Raw genomic sequence first — 19532 nt, forward strand, 5'->3', positions numbered from 1 at the left:
CGTAATTAGACCACTGAAGAACCGCCATACTGGTACAAATGACCTAGTAATTTGTGTCACCATCTCCCGGTCTAAAACTGCATGCATTCGTAACATACTTCATCCCATGAGTTCATAACATAGCATAAGCAATACTCAGTGTGCACAATCCATGCAATGAATATTGTTCTTCGGATACGGTGACAAGGTCATGCGGTAGGGCTTCAGCGAACTGGGCCAGTAACAGTTATAACATGGACTAAATAAAAGTTCGTAGTCATTGTTTACAGATTCTTTGTTAATTCTTTGGTGCCTCTTTTAGCTGTTGAACCATGTGTTTATACAGTTATATTTTTGGGTAGAGCTTTGCAGTATTTATGTAATAGTTCTAATATGTATGATGACTGTGCAGTTATAATTAATATTTAATATGACAAAGAATTCATAAAATAAGATAATTTATATGTAAGTAATAACTTTTTTTTAATTATACGTCTATTTTAGCTTTAGTTGAGTATACACATAAAATCAAAATTTTATTACTGTTAACCATAAATATTGAAAACTTAAGTAACTGGAAAGTTACCTAACGTCATAACGATGCGATAATATTGTTCTATAATTCCAGTCTATTATTTATGTCTTTTAAATGCATTATCTTGTTTAACGGGATTATTGTAATATATATGTGATCCACTTCTTCACTACAATGTAATTTACAAAGGTTTTACTGGAGTTTCGTTTCATTTTTTTTGCTAAATAATCACAGAGACTGGATTAACTCACACAGTTATGAAATATTACGCTGTCTAAACATGTATCTGTCATTTGTCGTATCTAAATTAAATAAGATGCACTTTACACCAACTGAACATACAAAGTTTCACTATCTTATTGAGGAATATTCTAGATTCTTCATATTAAATGTCATTAAAAATAATATACCATCTATCAAGCAAACCTGGGATAATATATTCAAACCTCACGCAGAACGTGAAAATATCCATTGATATATAATGCGATAACTATTATATATCCTACTAATATAATGAACGCGAAAGTTTGTAAGTATGGTTGGATAAAACTCTTTCACGCGAAAACAGCTTATTGTATCTGTACGAAGTTTGGTTTAGAAATAAATTATAGTCTGGATTACCACTTACCCAGGTACCACGCGAGTGACGCCACGGTTTACAGCTAGTGTATCATATTTACTTCACGTTTCTTCAGACAGTTTGATTATTTAACGTAAAAACCTAAGATATCAAATAAGAATCTTTAAGTTATCAGTGACATTGAAAAACATCATTACGAGCTAAGTCTGCCTTGAGGTCAAGCGTGAGTAGTCATTAAGTATTTCTGTGATTGAGTTGATAATTATTGAACGCCCACTGACCTGCTACTAAATGTTTATATTTTTTATATTAATTTATTATTTGGAGCACGAATTCTTTGACGTCATATTTAAATTATGTCAACCTTCTTTTAAGTGAAATAACGAAGGTGAAACGTAATTTATTAAAACCGCGTAATTTAAATCTGGAAATATCTCATTTGTACTCGTTAATGTTTAATTTGAATTAAAGAAAAAATACACGAGAAATAAAAAAATGGCGAAATAGTACCTAATATAATATATAATCTAATTCAAACATTCCGAATTTTGGAGACTCCAAAAACGCTGTTTAAATTAAAAACTGAATCCAAACTCAAACTCAAATTCAAACATTTATTCATTTAATTAGACATCTTATAGAAGCACTTTTGCATCGTCATATTACAGTTATAATATTTAGCACCAGTTCGGAAGGCAGTTACTACAGAAAAGAGCCGGCAAGAAACTCTGTATTTGCTTTTTTAAAATAATTCTACATAATATGTAACATGTACATAACAATGATGCCAAAGAGCTGTTCTGTGGTTCTTATGCGACAACATTACAGGGATTGTCATCTTCCATATTATATTCATTAATGTCGAAGAAGTAGGCTCTCTGAACTAATACATTTTTCATATAGTTCTTGAATTTAGCACTACTAAACGATTTAATACTATGAGGAATTCTATTGTAGAAGCGTATACTCTTGTCCCATAAATGAATTTTTTACTTTACTAAGCCGAAAAACAGGCATTTCAATTTTATTTCTGTTCCTCGTGTCATAACAATGTCTTTATCCTACTTTTGTATGCAAGCCAATGTTATTGTGTACGTGCAAAATGTTATTAAAATTAAAAAATCCCATCTGTCTAATAGGTATTAGACAGATTTTTCTAAGAGGTATTGGACAGGTGGAATTTCTCAAACGTGAATAAGTACTTACTCTTTATTACATAGACACATTTTTATACGCCTCGTTAAACATTGGTATGCCGTAGAATATAAACAAATGAGTAAAATAATAAATATCGGGTTTAATTGTAACGAAAACCCATAAATACTCGTATCTTGGCAATAATTGCAAAGTGCATTCCGTAAACTATAAACTTCAATATCCAAAGTACTTGTTAATTTGTTATTGTTCTTTTCTCTTTTTATGATATGTTTTATCTCTTTTGCTCATATGCATGTAACCTTGAGATTGGACACGGCAATAGCTAAACGAATTGTAATTTGGGCGGGGTTTTTGCACTATGTTAAATACAGGTAACGCCATCTATCGCTCCTTATAACAGAACCATTTGCGTAAGCAGCCACTGTGTATAAATGAATTTAGTTTAGCTACTCGGCGCAAGATGGCGTTGTTAAAGAATTTGAAAAATTTTAATCTTGCCGTTTTTTTGGTAAATTTTTAATTGTGTTATTAGTAACTTATTTTTTTAAAATTTCATTTGTTCATAGTCATATTTTTTTGTTGCAGGTTTTAGTGGAATATGATGGGGTTGACTGGCAACGTCGGGAATGGGTAGCTGTTTACTCGCGTAGGACGTTTCGTGTGTTTTTAGTTGAAAGAACTTTAGTGTGGGCGCCTAGAAAGGTAGAGAATAAAGAAGTTAAATGGCCAGCATTGGTAAGTTCCTTTTCTAATTATCTTAGATATAAAATATAAGTTCTTCTTGACGTGCTAACTGCTATAAACAACCTGTATATTGCACATCGATGAGTGCAATGCAACTTAGCTTTGTATTAGTTCACAACATGGACAATAGATGGCGTTTGTAGTACTATATGTGCAATACTTGTGAAAGAGCATAATATAGAGGATTACAATATTATTTAAGATGTCTATCATAATTTTATCAACGCCATTTACAATAGAAAAACGTGTATTGTGATTCAACTTATTGCAACCTTAATTACTTAATATTTATTTTTTTTCAAGATAGGAAACCGTTTTATATAAATAATAAAATTGTACTTACAAAGAATATGTCTTTTGAAATATTTTAACCATAGATAAGAAGTGTCTATGGTTGGAGTAAGTACGAATAGAATTAGATAGATTTTTTATAAGCACGAGGTCTCGGGTATTCAGCTGGATAATTCTTAAAGATACGAATATTTATCTAACAAAGTACTTACTCAAATGAGCTATGAACCTTGACACCATTATTGTAGACCCGCATATCTCCTCTATCAATTAATTATGTGTGTATGTGCCGCATGCCTAATGCACTTGAATTTAAAATATAGTTTATTTAGACCAGTATTCATGTATGCACTCACGAGGCGCAAGAACCTCGGGAGACCTATTTTTTATGCTGATCACGTTTTCTTGGGTTGCACGAATTTCGCGTTATAAAATATATATTAAATAATCGTTACGAAACACAGCTAATAATAATACTGAGACTGGGTTTATTGGAGATTCTGTATTTACCACATAAGAGTGTATAGTATTAAAAGCGGTATTAAAATAATAATTAAATATTGTCTTCTAGATTAAAATGTGATGGTTATAGATATATTAATTGAGCTATCTTTCATCATAAAAAGCACTGCAATATAATTGCATCCTGTCCTGTATGGCCTTGAGACACATATAATCACAAGAGACATATCAATGATGTTTAAATACTTGACATTGCTAATATTAAATTGTATCTTAGTAGATCAAGTTCTTAAGCTGATATGTTATTTGTTAAAGGTTTGTTATGTACGTTATATTAAATTGTATGTCCAATGCACCTAATTGTAGTGCATTCACCCAGGACTTCAAATAGATTCACTAACTTTGTATTCAGTGTTACACTTTACAATAACAATAACTTTGCAGTTATATGCATTAAATTGGTTGTAAATTACCATATTTTCATTAAACATTGAACACGATTGATGTATTTAAACTGGTATTTAATAAAATTAAACCAAATTTGTATATTTTTTCAAAATTGGTTTATAACTTATATTATGTTTAATCCAAATTACATATTCTTTGTGTGTTTGTATGAATGTTGCTAATATGTTTTAATTTTACTTTCGATTATTATATTTAGCATTAACATAATATAGTATGTATATAATAATAAACACAATACCGTACGTTACGTGTTTTTTTCTTCTGTTTCTGCTTATTAATGTTCGTACATTTGTTTCAGACATTTACTCCGTTGACTGCGGAAGTAATTTTGCAAGCTGACGCACAGCCTGTAGAGTTTTTACATGACAAGGAGCTGCAATATCTTGATTATGCAAATCTGCAACCGTACCAGGTAAATAGTGATAATTTATACGAAAATAAGGAATCGCGTCGTCCGCTGTTAGACGCTAGATGGCGTTAGTATGAACTCTTTACTCTATGGAAATTTCCGCAAAGATGCTTTCTTGCATGTAATTGCGAGGCGTATAACAATGTTGAGAACTTTACATAAATCAATATTTACAACACGTACGCTGTTACTGTGTACATAAATTCTAACAAGAATTTGGATGAATCACGTATATTTAGTTAATTTAGGTATGTACTTTATTTCTTTACTATTTCCCGTATTCACTGAGTCATTGTTGGTTTGTTTGATACGATTTGATGGCATTTTGATCGGTATTTAATGGTATCATTGGATAAATTATAAACTCTTTTGAATAAAGTTGATATTAACTGAGTAGGTAAATGTTAGTTTAGGTCTTATAATGTAGCAATTCCTTTAAGTTAAGTTTAGAAGGACTAGCGGTCCGACCCGGATTCGCCCGTTGTACATATAGCCTAAAGCACTTATAGAGCACGTGCATATGCAACTGTGATAGACCTTTTCAAGTCGGATCAGTAATATCTGGGGTTAGCGCTTTTCACCAATAACAAACGATATACTGTTTACCCTTTAATTGTAAAATATATTTAACACCATTACCAAAACATTATCTCAATACCTGCTGATTACTTGACCATCACTAGCAGGTAACAATTTAAAATCTATTCACGCAATCTTATAAAAGAAACACTAGTTTCATACAAAACTATAATCCCCTTTCAACCCTCTCAATTGCTTGTCCCATCAAAAATAATTGCATTGGCATTTTCAAAACATCTACCTAGCACTCGTTTAAATGAGTTTAAAAAAGGATACCAGCAAACTTTTATCCCCCTTCTAAGCGGCTTTGGAAGCGAATTTTTCGAAATTGTTTCATCGCGCTCTTATTCGACGTTTTCAGTGTCGTGGTTTTTTGGTTGTACTGAAATATCTGTATTGATCCCTATTAGATCTTTATTTGTACAAACAAAGCACATGCGTTTAATCAGTATTATGAGGAATTGGACAATCATTAAAGTTATTGTTATCTGCATCTAGATACTTCTATGCTAATAATATAAAGCTGAAGGCTTCGTTTGTTTGAATACGCAAATCTCAGGTATTACCTTCCAATAGATATATATATGATACTATGGGTGAATCCGCGGCGGTCCGTTAATTATTAATTCATAAATTATTTGAGTTTGGTTGTATTTTCATTAGTTCCTTTGCCGTTTTAATAATGTTCGTACAATGAGAAGTTTTACTTTTTACTATTCTTAATTTTTTTTTTCCTAGAACCCATATTTTATAACGAGGAAATAATTATTTAGTATACAATTTACTAATTGTATAAAAACATGTTACTCATACAATAAACTAATTGCCATTACGCACAGCTAAAATGAACGGAACGACGCGGCCATAAACAATCGCGAATCGGAGTTATGAAGACTTTCTCGTATATTATCTTAGATAAAAAGGGTAACCGCGCAGTTAAACGCATAACCGACCCAATTTTCTTGTGGCTATTCAAATGTTTATCCGAAGTTGTGCCCGGGCGTAGTGGGTAGATCAAGGACGGTGTCTGCCAAACAAGGGAGGGTTTCCCCGGGAGACGGGTGGATTGGGGGGACTCTGGTGGTAGGGAGCGGTATGTTTTGATGCTCGCCGCCCGCTTTATTGATTTTCCGCGCCTCCATTGCCTGCCTCCCCTTTATTATATACATATTCTGCCAGGTGGTATGGTGTCGCTATTTTCGGATATCCCGGCCGCTCCTGCTCAACCAATGATTGATTGAACGTTACGCAATTTACTTTTGTACGTTCCAAAATTTATTGAAGTGTTCGTAATTGAAATCGTGGTTACAAAGGTTAACAAGATATTGACAGGGAATGTTTTAGAATCATTTCATTATAATTTCTTCCTCTGAAATATTATTAGAAGCAATATTGAAATGTAAAAAAGTTTAATTATCTTATTAAGTTAGCGTTGATAATATTAAGTTTATCTCAACGTACAACTTGAATTAAACTCATAATCATGGTGGAAGATGCAAGCGTCTAATACACGTTCTATGTAATTTGTGTGACGCATGCGTTTATATAAAACTCAATTAGCCAAATGGTAATGAAAGTTCTCGAAGTTTGCACCGGCTTTGCACGCAAACGAGAAACTGTAACCGCAGAACTTAAACGAGTAAAATTTTGCTTCAGTTAGCTCGTCCGGGCCGCCTCCTGGGGGTGGCTAGGGTTGTTACAGCTTTGGAAAGATATATAGAAAAATTTCAAAGATACTTTACAAAATAAAATAAAATTTTGTTCATTATATAATGTAGGTTTTAATAAAATTGGTTGATAAATTTGCGATTTTAAATGCATGCAATTTAAATTTATACAAATCGGAAACTCACCTGAACGATAATTACTTTTTCGTGCATATTTGTTTTTGCTAATTATGGCTAATTTTCATTCAACATAATTTGATTTTGTATATTCTGGCGGGTAACCCTAATGACCTAGAAGACCTAATGATAAGGGTAGTATCGTGTGTAAGACATTACCTACTCGTAGAATGCTTTGACAGGATACCTTTATGCTCTTGACGTTGATAATATGACTGTTATCTACATTGTGTTCATTAGGTAAGGATAAGATAATATATGATCTAACATTAATATTAAAATCAAACAGCTGGAAGTAAGTAATATATCATACGTAACGAATTGTACCCGTTATTAATGTATTAAATAACTAATTGTATTTATAAGATTCAAGTCTGTATACTTGCGACAATTTTTTTAAACTTTTTATGTACTTGAACATTTTGAGAGTACCTTAAATATTATTTCACCTAAGTTAGAATTTTTTCAACCAAAAATTATTTTATACATAATTGGCCGTAAAAGGTTCACTTTTTCAGCGGAACGAAAATAAATAAAAATATCAAATTTGTAGCAGAATCTCGTTACAATTTCGAGTATTTCAGTGAAATTCATCTTCAACTCGAGTTTCTTCAGCCTTCCTAAAAACGATCTTCGATCTACTTTCGAATACTGTTAAATCGTTTTGTCAAAAAGAGAATTACGAAAGCCATTTAAGCGTATCTTTCACGCTTAATTAGAAAAGATCAATCGGCGATGAAAGTGGGTGGTAACTAGTAAGAATACGATTTGCAGACTGCGATAACTGGTTTCCGTGGGAGTTATTTATTGCTTTATTGTTGGTATTTAGATATATTTTACCATTATATTGAACGATCTTTATTTTTAATTTTAATCATTCAGAGTCAACAACTAGCTACCTGTTTTATTGCGATATTGTATTAAGATTCAAATAAATGAGTTTCTTTTTTAGGGGTTAAGGGATAAATTGGATGGGTGACCATTTATTTTGCAGTTAGCCTTAAGTTTACTTTTACGAAACTATAACGCGGATCCAACTCGCACTTGACCGATTTTTGTTTTGATACATATTTTATTTAAATAGTTTTAAGTTGTGCGAGAATGTAAATGTTTGTTTTCATAATCATCAATTATGAAATATTTTAACAAAAGATCGCAAACCTCAACAAATTTTGCAGTACCTTTCAAGATTTGATAACAGCACTTTCTGTGATGTAATAAGAAATAATTTCATAAGTACGTTACGATATTCCTGGATGTTTCCGCATTTGAACTCTGAAGGGATGAACGGGGAGGAGGGTGGCTGTTTAAGATGGAATTTCGTTTTAAGTTAACACTTAGCAAATATTACGCGAATGTACGCAAAGGAAATAGGTTGTGTTTGTTATAAATTATATTTTACTTTAATTTGCACGAAGTGTCATTGCTGGTTGCAACTTTTTTGATAAAGAACCAACTAAAGGAGTATTTATCTTTGTTTAATCGGTACTTAAAGTTATAACTATACATTGCTTTTTATATTATCTTTTGGGTATAAATATAAGTTAACTAAATATATGAATAATGAATTAAGTCGAGTATCATGCTATAGAATGTACTAAGTGGAGAATTAATAATAGGTAAGGTTATGATACAACAAAAACGTTTTTCGCCAAACAATTGCGTTTATGTTCAAACGAACCTCTGAATATTAATCAACGTCGCAACAATCTCGTGAAATATGATCATACGTACATGCGAAGGCCGGTAGCCATTCCGGGCTCTATTATATAGTCTCTGTGTACATAAATGACGTTCAGTTGAGCACAAAAGCCCAATTTATGCCCCTCGGTCTCAGTTTACGTGTTTGCGTTTTCTTCCGTTAGCTTGATACCTAGTTGCTAGCGGAGTGCCATCCCAGACGTTCCATCTCGCATGATGGATAGGCATGAGTGCATTGTCTCGTTTTAAAACCTTTTGTTAACTTGAAAACTTGGCTACGAACGCTCGCATAATATACAGCGTTTTGCTTTGTTTTACGACTCTGTTATGCAGCTTTAAAGGAACTATTTTTAGTACGGGACGTTCGCTACTTTCTTTTTGTGCTTGAAATGTTCATGGAGTGTAATTGTATTGTGTAACAAAACGTGAAGTTTGCCGTTGAATACTATTCAGTTCATACTTCGGCTTCGTGAATAACAACTTTATAAACTTCGCTAAGAGACAATAATAACGTATTGAGCGAATATGAGTACATGTTACGTGATATGCCGTGTTTGCGAGCAAATATTTCCTCACTCGTGTATTTGTTTAAGTGAAATCAGATAGCGTATAAATAGAGGGACGTTTATTAAAATGCAATATCGAGATGATTTAATGACATTTTATCTACCTGTGAAGGAATAAAGAGAAAAATATATATAGTTTCTTAGCTCTCATTTCTCTTTTGTCTACACGGCCCCAGGGGATCGATCTTGTACAATGAAGTTAGTGTAACTTCCAGCTAAACACAATTTGTTGACCTGCACAAACCACAATGTAACTATAGATTGTGCTCTGGATTGTTTACCGTGCCTAATAAAAGCGTATTACTGGATACATATAAATACATAGTATTTTATATTGTTGGGAGTTTTTTCTCTGCAGGTAGCGTTTATAGAATTTATTGTTAGTTGTTGAGAATACAGAGGAATACGTGTAAATAATTTGATGATTAATCTAAAAATGTTTTCCATGTTTTGCGACGTTACGTAGTCGTCTGTTATAAATAGTGAAATAAAGGTTAAATATCGAATTATCGTTTTTTATTTTATGTAGGTCTCCGGAATAGATTACATAGTTTGATAAAATATAGACTACTTATTATCCAGACACCATATTTTAAATGTGATCAAAGTGACGCTTTGGAACTAGTCAATATTTGTTTTAAGATGTAAGAGCATGAAGTCTTTTGAAATGCCATAAAATTCGATATTATTGTTTAGACACGACGGCGCCCAAGTATAAAATACGTAACATTTTCACTACTTGAATCTTTTTGAATCTCGAATGTATTTAACCTTGGCCATGATCGGAATTTAAGTAACAAATGTATTGGTAAAGCAATTTATCTGAGAGCGTTTCAAGGATATTAGAATTTACACGAAAGCATTCCAATTGCTGAATTGACGGGTATAGATCGATTTAAAAACACTATTTGTTTAATGTGCTTTAAATTGTAATATTTCACATTAAGATAAATATGCAAGTATTAAATTACGAATTAGTTGCAGAAAACAAATACTGAAGAATATTTTAAACCATAGCACATTTATTTATTTTAATAAGCATACGTTGCATTAGAAATTGATTATTACTAACACGCAAAAAATATGCGTATAAAACATTAACATATATAACACTTTAAATTATATAAGGCCTATTGTGAAGTAAATATAAGAAAGTAATAAAACATAAGCACGTGATAGGTATTAAGGTGGATTAGTTGCTCAAGGGGGCGGAAATATTACACAATCAGTTCAAAGGTTTCTGTATAATAATACGTTTTTATGCTTACTTGACTGTTATGAGGATACAATGCTATGAAATTATGACTAAATGAACGTTTTGAATTGATGTTTATGACATTGCAATTAGGTCGATATTTAAGTAAATGTATAATATAAGACTTTTTAATATTACGTACGTACTGGGATTTAAATAAATTGTTCTCTTACTTTGTTAAAAGAATTAAATTTCCAATAATATTAATGAAGCATTCTGTCAATGTTAATTTGAAGGAGTAAGCGTACCTACTCTCTGATACGGAAATAGAGTCGTTATCATAGAAGTAAAATACCGCCAATAGGTATAAATGTTTTGCCGATATTAATCAATTAGTGTCCCTTTGTAATTGAATAAACTTGACAATCCATTCAATAACAGGGTTCTAGAGTTAGGTTGAACGTGTATTGAATTTATCGCTTCTCGTTTGCACAGCATATGTATATGAAGTAGTGAAGGAGATCAAGCATTGGCATTAAGTTTATTTAAAGAGGATGAAATCATATTATATTAAACAGTTACAATAAAACATTGGAATGCAAGAGAGTAGATTTTGCTAATTTTTAGGAACGATTATAAAGTGTCAATCATCCATTGTTTGAAACATATGTAGAAGTTTCTTTTTATTTATTAAAAATTATTTCCTTAAAAATAATGACTATATAGATTATACCCAACAAAAAACTAAATATATAAGTATGAAACACAAATTTATTTCTTATAACAAAAGCCGCGTGGACGGTATTAGTAATAAATTTAGTAGGATACGGTTTACAATGACAAGTTGTACGTGTATATTCAAGATAATACGGAATTCTCTATCGCCAGTCGTATCACGACTGCAGAACAAAGTTAGGGATTGGCAGGAAATTGAATGAGAGCCGCGGGAGCGAATGTGTGCCAGCAGTAATGCCTTCCTGGTTACTCTCGTAGACACGTATATATATAATATACTGTACATTTGGGGTGATGTTACGGTATGCGATGTTTTGTTTGCTAAGAATGGGCTGTGAACTGTGAATATTGAATTTGGGTTAAGGATAGATAGAAAACGTATTGTTGCAGTTTTGTATGTGGAAGATAAAAGTTCTCTTGTGTTTGATTTTAGCTGAGTAGATGTCATACATTAAGAAATGAACCGCTCAATTTATTACACATATTACGTAACCAGACTGACGTGGATATCGTAACTTCACGTTAGTCTGTTATAATTGTCACCGCTGTCTATTTACAACTTTTAAATATGAATTATAAAGGATACTTTAAATGTTATAAAAGAAACACATATTTTATCATGAAAAGTTATGGTAAAACCTACTATTTGAACAATAATCGATATATGTAATTGAATGTAATGTATCGTATAATGTATTCTAAGTACACGAGTACCTAACCTGATCCAAGTATATAATTAGTCCCTCACAATCCGTTCTCTCGAGACGAATTAATCACTAGGTAATCTCACGAAGTAAGAGTAACCGAACAAAATAAACAATGTTTCGAGTCGCGTTGCGCAATCATTGCTGAGTCACCAAGTAAGGGGACCATCAGAGCGTGACTCGGGCGAACTAGCTATGTCGTAATCTCAACTTACACAGTGAAAACGGCTTGGCCGTGAAAAAGTATTAAGGGCACGACTCTTATGTTATTGTTTTACTTTATGAGAACGATTTATTGCCCCTTTATTGTTCGTAATTATGGCCACTGTATAAAAAATTGCGCGTGACAATAAAAATAGTTTAGCCATTGTAATTCATAGTTTATGTTAATCACTTCGCATACCATTGTTTGCTTGTAATGAGCGAGCATAATCAACTATATAATCTCATTATCTATAAATAAATATGGAAATCACATTCTTATACAACGTATGAATGTGTGTTACAGATCTATGCATAGTTTGTTCATCTATTATATACATCACATAAATGTGTTCTGTTTTTTTTCAAATTTCAATGTATTGAAAACGTTAAAGATATTTTAAAATCATGTAATGGAGAGGAGGAACTAAATGAAAAGAATATTTTGTATGTACACGTCTTAACATATAGTATTTAAATCTGTTGAGTACTCGAATTTTATTCTGTAAATAAGTGTGCCATTACGCGAGTAATCAGCATAGCATACAAGGCATATAAAACTAAGTATTACAAACCATGTTCCAAGCACTTGCTGGATGTTGTAATAACGCTGTCAATTATAATGCCATAAATAGGACAATCAGAATTGTTACCATTGCTCGCATCATTCAGCTCTCATGAATCATGCATCTTTTTATGCGTAAGGCGCTCTCGCCACATCCAATAGTGGCAGCTGTCAGATGCAAGGGGGGGAGGTTCAACGCACTACGCCGTACACCGGATATCTATGTCGCCGGCCACACAGGCGCAGGTGTGCGTGTGTGTGATAACATTGACATAAATATGTTTTAAGCGCGAGCCGCTTGGTACTCGGTTATCTTATAAAAATGGTATACAATGAGTCAGTATGAGGAATGTGTACGTTTATTTTGCTCTTGTTTTAAGGATCTGGATTACGTTTTGTATTCCGTTTCTAGCTGGCTACATAGAGGAATAAATACTTTTGTTTTTTTAAAGAATATGGACGAGACTTTTCTATTTGTTATACTGATATTAAATTCATTCATATGAATCATCGCAAAACGATCTCTATAAACGTATATATAAACATCAAATTTAGATAATTGCAGCGTATCCAATAATATAGGTCACAGACCATTAAACATGTCATTCTGAACATCACTAACGTTTTAACGACTCTTGGTTTTAATTGCTATATCTGTCAAACATTTCTATTAATATTAAACAAGTTACCTGAATATATATCGCACACGTGCAAATCTGAGTATTATTCTGTAGTTTCCTCGTGTTTGCAATTCCGATTGATTGATATGGGTATGAATCGATCATTTGTTATAAAATATGGTTAATTGTTAACATTCGCACGGTATTTTTATACTGATATGTTTTAATTGGAATATTCATAATTTTATATAGTAGGTACAATTATCCTGATACTATAATCACGAGAGTTTCTATATATTCGAGACTATAATCAGAGGCTTTGTGCGTTTGATGACTAAAGTTTTTTATGCAAAATTCTATACCGTCATACGTATTATAGTATCAAATTTATTTCATTATTATACTGATTTGGTAAAGCTAATTATGCAGAAGTAATTAAAAATTCTTTAAGGTCAAACAAGGATAAGTTTTCTCATGATGTAAGACTGATCAGTTTTTATTACATATTGGCTTTGGCCAAGATATCTCTCGTCTTTCATTGATATTCAGCAATTATGTAAAATTACTTTACCCCGGTTTTTTCCAAATTTTTAATGGCTGTTCCTACACCAAAAGCAAATAAATTTAATAATGCAATTACAGATTAAGGGTTACAAGTAGTGTTAATAATACGAGTGTCTTTTATACAGATTATTAAAGATGAATATTTCCACAGGATTGGGACCCTCGTTTGGCGGGTTCGGAGGCGGGGGTGGACTCCACAACGCTGTCAGCTCTGTCGAGCGAGGCGGCTGAGTGGCGAACAATTCAGGATGGGCAGAGGATCCTGACCACGACACCCTCCGTGCTTGGAGGATGTCGAGCCCAGGTGTATAGAGTCGCTGGCGCCACCCAGTGGTATACCGCCGTCATTGTGGGCGTCAACGAGCATACAGGCGTAAGTGTTTACAGTTTTAAGGACCTGAATGTAAACCAATTATCATTTATTACTGTACTAAGTGACTTATTTTATCCGATTACAAGATGAAAAAATCTGATTGATTCAATAATAAAGTTACAGTTATTTGTTAATCTTCATTGTTCTGCTTACTCCAAAGTGAAATGATTTATTGACTTTCCATATCTGGAAGATATGTTATAAAGTAATTGTTAAATATCCATTTCTTGGAATTATATCACAACATCAATGCCTTTGATGACGGCCGAGGGTCGAGAAAAATCATATGGTTTTTATTTCATGCGGTTGAGGAAGGTTCAAGTCGACGGGCGGACGTTGTGGTTCGGTATCGACTGAGATCAATTTCAATCCGTACAGGAAATTCTCCTTTTAATCAAAGAAGCGTGAAGACTTTTAAGTTTAACATTTTTCCTTTCACACCACACGTTCTTTAAACCCTCTAAAGTATTGGCTTTATTCTGCTGGAAAAATGTTCGATATTTTACGATAAGATCTTTATGCGGTTCTTTGATATTATTATAGCGCTTTGATTCGATACTTAGGTATTCGCAGTGCACCTATTACCTAAGATTTTACATTAACAATGCATACATGACTGGAAGGCATTAAATGAAATGGAAATACATACTAAAAGAAGGGGAAACGACATAATGGGGATAACTTGGCCTAGATATGCATGGAACCGACAATATTTTTAGGACGGGAAAGGGTCGTCATATCCTTTGTCAAAAGCCACAGAGAATGTTATCGTGTGATTTAATGCGGTCTGATTAATAAGCTAAAAGACTGATTAGATTTATAATGTAATATATAAATACATAGTTTAAATTTCATAGTTATTCAAGCGGAAGTTACTGGAAAAGGGTTTTCAAAGTAAAAATTTAATGAATGTCATTTTCCCCGGGTATATATTGGAGTTGATGCTACTAAATAAGCAGATAGATCGGTGAATCGGGTGTAATATTCCTCGAATAGAAGCAATTCTATCCACTTATATCGCCTAATACCTATATTCAGTGGTCACCCGTTACTGGGATGGAGACGTTATTTTCTCTGATATCATTAGGGAGGTTTGTATCTAGATGGGGAGGCATTAAGGTGTGTTCAGTTAACTGTAAAGACATTCTACAACATAATTCTGGAACGGGAAGTTCTCAGTGAAACCAGTTTTGTGTAGGAACGTGATCCAGTCTAGGGTTGTCAACCGCTTCTGTAGTTGGAGATTATCTAGTTTCGTTGCATCATCAAATATACCAGGAACTATTGTCTTAACGTTTGTTTTGTCTAATTTGAATAATCCATGTTGTTGAAATTTATTCAAACATTTTGTTATTTTTTATTTGAACAGCTTCTCCTCAGAATCGCTCAGGAAATTTAAAGCAGAGATTATTGTGAAACCTTTATATTATTTTCATTACAAATATTACAGCCCTACATATAAATCGATAATGATACAAGATTTATAAGGGTACATAACCCACCGCGCATACTATGTATTATAAGAAAGTATAGTTAACGTCCGCAACGGTATTAAACGACTTTCCAATTATCAACATTTTTAATACTATCTACGTGTAATGGTAACCAGTTATAGCATTGACTGGTTTTTGTCCGCAATTTAATTGAAGTTGAATTGTAACGGATGTAATGCTCGAAGCCTGTTTTGAGTTATTAATACGTCGTTCTTGTATTGAGCAATACTAAGAAATACGTTTTTATCAGTCTGTTAATATGCATTAGCTGTTATTTATGTTGATTTAAAATACACTAGCAGATGTTCTTTAAATGATTATTTGTTATGCCGTATGCGGTAGTTTCCTTACTTTGTATGATAATGTATGAACTTTGTTAGCTAGTAGTTAGTACTGTATAAATTTTGTCTCAAAGGGTGTAATCTATTACGCTGTGCTTGTGTACTCGTTTACGGTGTTGGAGTGTGAGGTGTGTCGTCCCCAAGCACCCTCTCCACTAACTTCTCAAACTTGTATTGCCTTTATAAAACCTTTCTTGTTTTGATTTCATATTGCTGAAGATTCATTCAAAAACTTTATCGTTGTTTCATTTCATAATACGAGATACTTATATAAATATCTTTTATCGGCCAAATGCGCAACTAATTACGTTTCTATTCAAAACATATAGGTAATATAATTGCAAAGGTCGTCGTTAGTAGTGCGTTGAGTAATTTAAATAGCTTTATGCAATATCTAAGACGACGCATCTAAAGTGCATTGAATGTCGATATTGCTTCTTCAACTTATCAATTGTGAAATTATTTCGATTCTTGAAGGAGGAAACAAAAGTTCTGGCAGAAACGCATCATCATAAGATTTCCAGAAATCCAAAGTACTTCAATTTATCTCAAACTCAACGTAATTACTGTTAAAAAGTTGAGACGTTAAACAAATTTATACTGCGAATTAACGAGTAGCGAAGTTGGTGCGTCCGAGACGTCAAAGTTTTGACTAACCTCCCAGTTTCCTCCTCTCCCGGTTACCAAAGTAACTTAAACTTCCCCCATTGTTTCTAGAAAGTTTCACTGAACTTCTTCTCTCGCTACGAAGACATGTTTATCAACAACTTAACAATAATACTATTTTTTTCAATATAGCCAATATGTAGGTATAAATCAATTTTCTTCTTACAATCCATTTTGTGTTTATTGTATTGTAAACACATATATATGTGTGAAATAATATGTCTTTTGATTATTTTTCATTTTTACATTGAAGATGTTATTTTCTCATACAAAATGTTGTTCAATTAGAAGTATAAGCTTAAATATGTTTTCTTATAAGGTTTTTAAATTATATTAGAAAGAAAGCTTAATATTTGTTATCAAATATTAAATTACATAAAGCTGAGATGTCACCTTCGTCTAAATACAGAACAAACCTTTGCCCTCGTTTGAACTCATCCGTCGCTGTATTTGTGATGAGCGGACGTTTTTGTATTCAATCAAAGTTAATTACGCGCCGAAAGTCTCGTTTTTGTTGATATTAATTGAATATCGATGAGCTAACACGAAGCAGACGCCTCTATTTATGTTATGGTTGTGGGCGTGAGAAAGTTTAAATAGGAATTTACGAGGATTGTTTACTTCTAAAACACCTGCCGAACTCGTGTGTCGTAATAGGAATTTCCTCCTTTTAATTTTGTCATAATGTCCAAATATAATGTTTATTTTTTTAGGAGCTGACTGTTACTGATGATACGGTTCTTGAAGAACACAGTGAAGATCCGTCATTGGTTCAGATGAGGCTTCTCGGCGATGGAGGTAATATATTGTATATTAAATTTAAATCAACATTGTTTCTATGAATGTGATATCAAATTCAGCGTAATGATACCAAATGAATCGGTTATAGTTCGGGGAAATGCTATTATATATAATAGTTGTGTGATTATCGAACGTTGATTTAAGTAATTTTAGACGACAATAATATTGTAATGTCATAATAATAAAATTGAAAGCGCATTACAATGAAATTAAATTTGTCGTTATGGTAGACAAAGAAACATTTGCAGTACACGTTTTACTATAAACGTATAAGTTTGTAGTAATAGTGTAACAATAAATAAACGATATCATTATCACGGCGTAATATGTTCTTGCATCATGTGCTTGTATAGTGCTTATATAGCGCATCACGTGTTGGACGATAAAATAACTCGCGTCTAAGAATATACAAAGCATTCGACCATAAATGTTATGCGTAAGTGACATACGTTATTATGGTATTGTAGAATGGTACAAGTAATACATCAATTCGTATTGTCTCTACATAAAACATTTAAAGAAGCTTATTAGTAAATGAAAGATGAAAACCTCAAAATAATTTTATTTATCAAACTTTTTAATAGATATTTGTTCTCGGAAACATTTATGCAGCCATTAGGTTTGTTCTTCCCGTGAAAACACATGGAGCGGCGTAAAATAAATGTTATTTATATTATGCGTTCCAGGCCTTGAACAAAAATTATTATATGATGATGTAATATAATGATAATTGAATTTAGTATAAATACAAGCTTTTATTATGTTTTGTTAATTGTACATTTTCCCATTAATATGATGTATTAATACAACTTGCGAGATATCGCTCGCATTAAATTGCCTTTGATCTAGCTTTAACAACAAATTTACTTCGCTTTGATTATTTGATAGATTACACGAATTTGTTAACACATTCTAACATAACAGTCCGTCATTCAACACAGGCTATTATCGATAAAATTGTGAACGCCAGATGCTATCTTGTTTGTTTTACTATAAGCATTAAAATAGCATGCACATGTGCATCAATTCATTGCATACGTGTTATTGTAGCCCGGTGTAGATAGCCGAAGTCCTGTTTCTGCATAATTGGATGCAAGAAGCCGTATAAAATAAAGCAATGTTTGCAAGTTCGTAAGCGTCATGTTCGTGATTCTTTTAATATAATATGAGTTATTTGTTGCCCTGCTTTAATCGTAAATGGCGAGCGAAGTTAGAAAGTCTATCGCAAAATGTTTTGTTTCATGTCAAAAAGGGATTTGTTTTACAAAAAGCCCGATCGATATAATGCCCACTTTTAACAGTTGGAATGTTGTTCAAAAATGTACGTTAAATAAATGTATATTTTTTGTTTACATATTTCGAGAGATATATTTCATTACGGTTTTATTGTATCTTGTTTCTTGTTACAGTTATTGAATCCATTATGCGGGGAGAAGTCGTGGGAGTAATGCCTAGACGATCTCGTTCCAATCTTCAAGTAAGTAATCTGATATTGCTAGTTCCTTCTTTTGATGATATGTTTTCGTATGGATATTGCCAGATTCATTATTAATTCAAGGTACTCCTTGATATCTCAGGTACAAATTATATTACCGTTATTTGTTTATTGTAAATGAAAGAAATAATAAATTTATTAAAGTGTCTTTGTAATATGTATAGGACATAACAGACAGTTTAACATATTAATATAGTTATATACAACTTAAACTAACTTCCGCTCGCGGCATTACCCGCTTGGAATTATAAGAAATCCGTTCAGAATATTCGGTGTGATTGATGTATATCAGGATTCCTGTTTTATCTCAAGGGAGCATTTAATCGGGATAAAAAGTGTCCTATCACCCAAGCCAGCTCATACCCTGTCTGTAAACCAAATTTTATCAAAATCCGTTTAGTAGTTTCAGCGTGATTGACAGACAAACATCCAAACAAACAAACTTTCACATTTATGATATAAG

The 19532-nt window shown here is 32.6% G+C and overlaps 1 protein-coding gene across 1 annotated transcript in view; it reads left to right on the top strand.

Moving 5' to 3' along the window:
* Nucleotides 1–19532, top strand: part of LOC119834076 (lysine-specific demethylase 3A) — a 126532-nt gene that overhangs the window by 23928 nt on the left and 83072 nt on the right. The window contains exons 2-6 of the mRNA XM_038358358.1: nt 2838–2987; nt 4516–4629; nt 14052–14273; nt 17487–17571; nt 18984–19051. Coding sequence (XP_038214286.1) covers nt 2838–2987; nt 4516–4629; nt 14052–14273; nt 17487–17571; nt 18984–19051 — 639 coding nt within the window. The remainder of the gene's footprint in view (nt 1–2837; nt 2988–4515; nt 4630–14051; nt 14274–17486; nt 17572–18983; nt 19052–19532) is intronic.

Source organism: Zerene cesonia, chromosome 18 (assembly GCF_012273895.1).
Source record: "Zerene cesonia ecotype Mississippi chromosome 18, Zerene_cesonia_1.1, whole genome shotgun sequence".
Classification (NCBI taxonomy): domain Eukaryota; kingdom Metazoa; phylum Arthropoda; class Insecta; order Lepidoptera; family Pieridae; genus Zerene; species Zerene cesonia.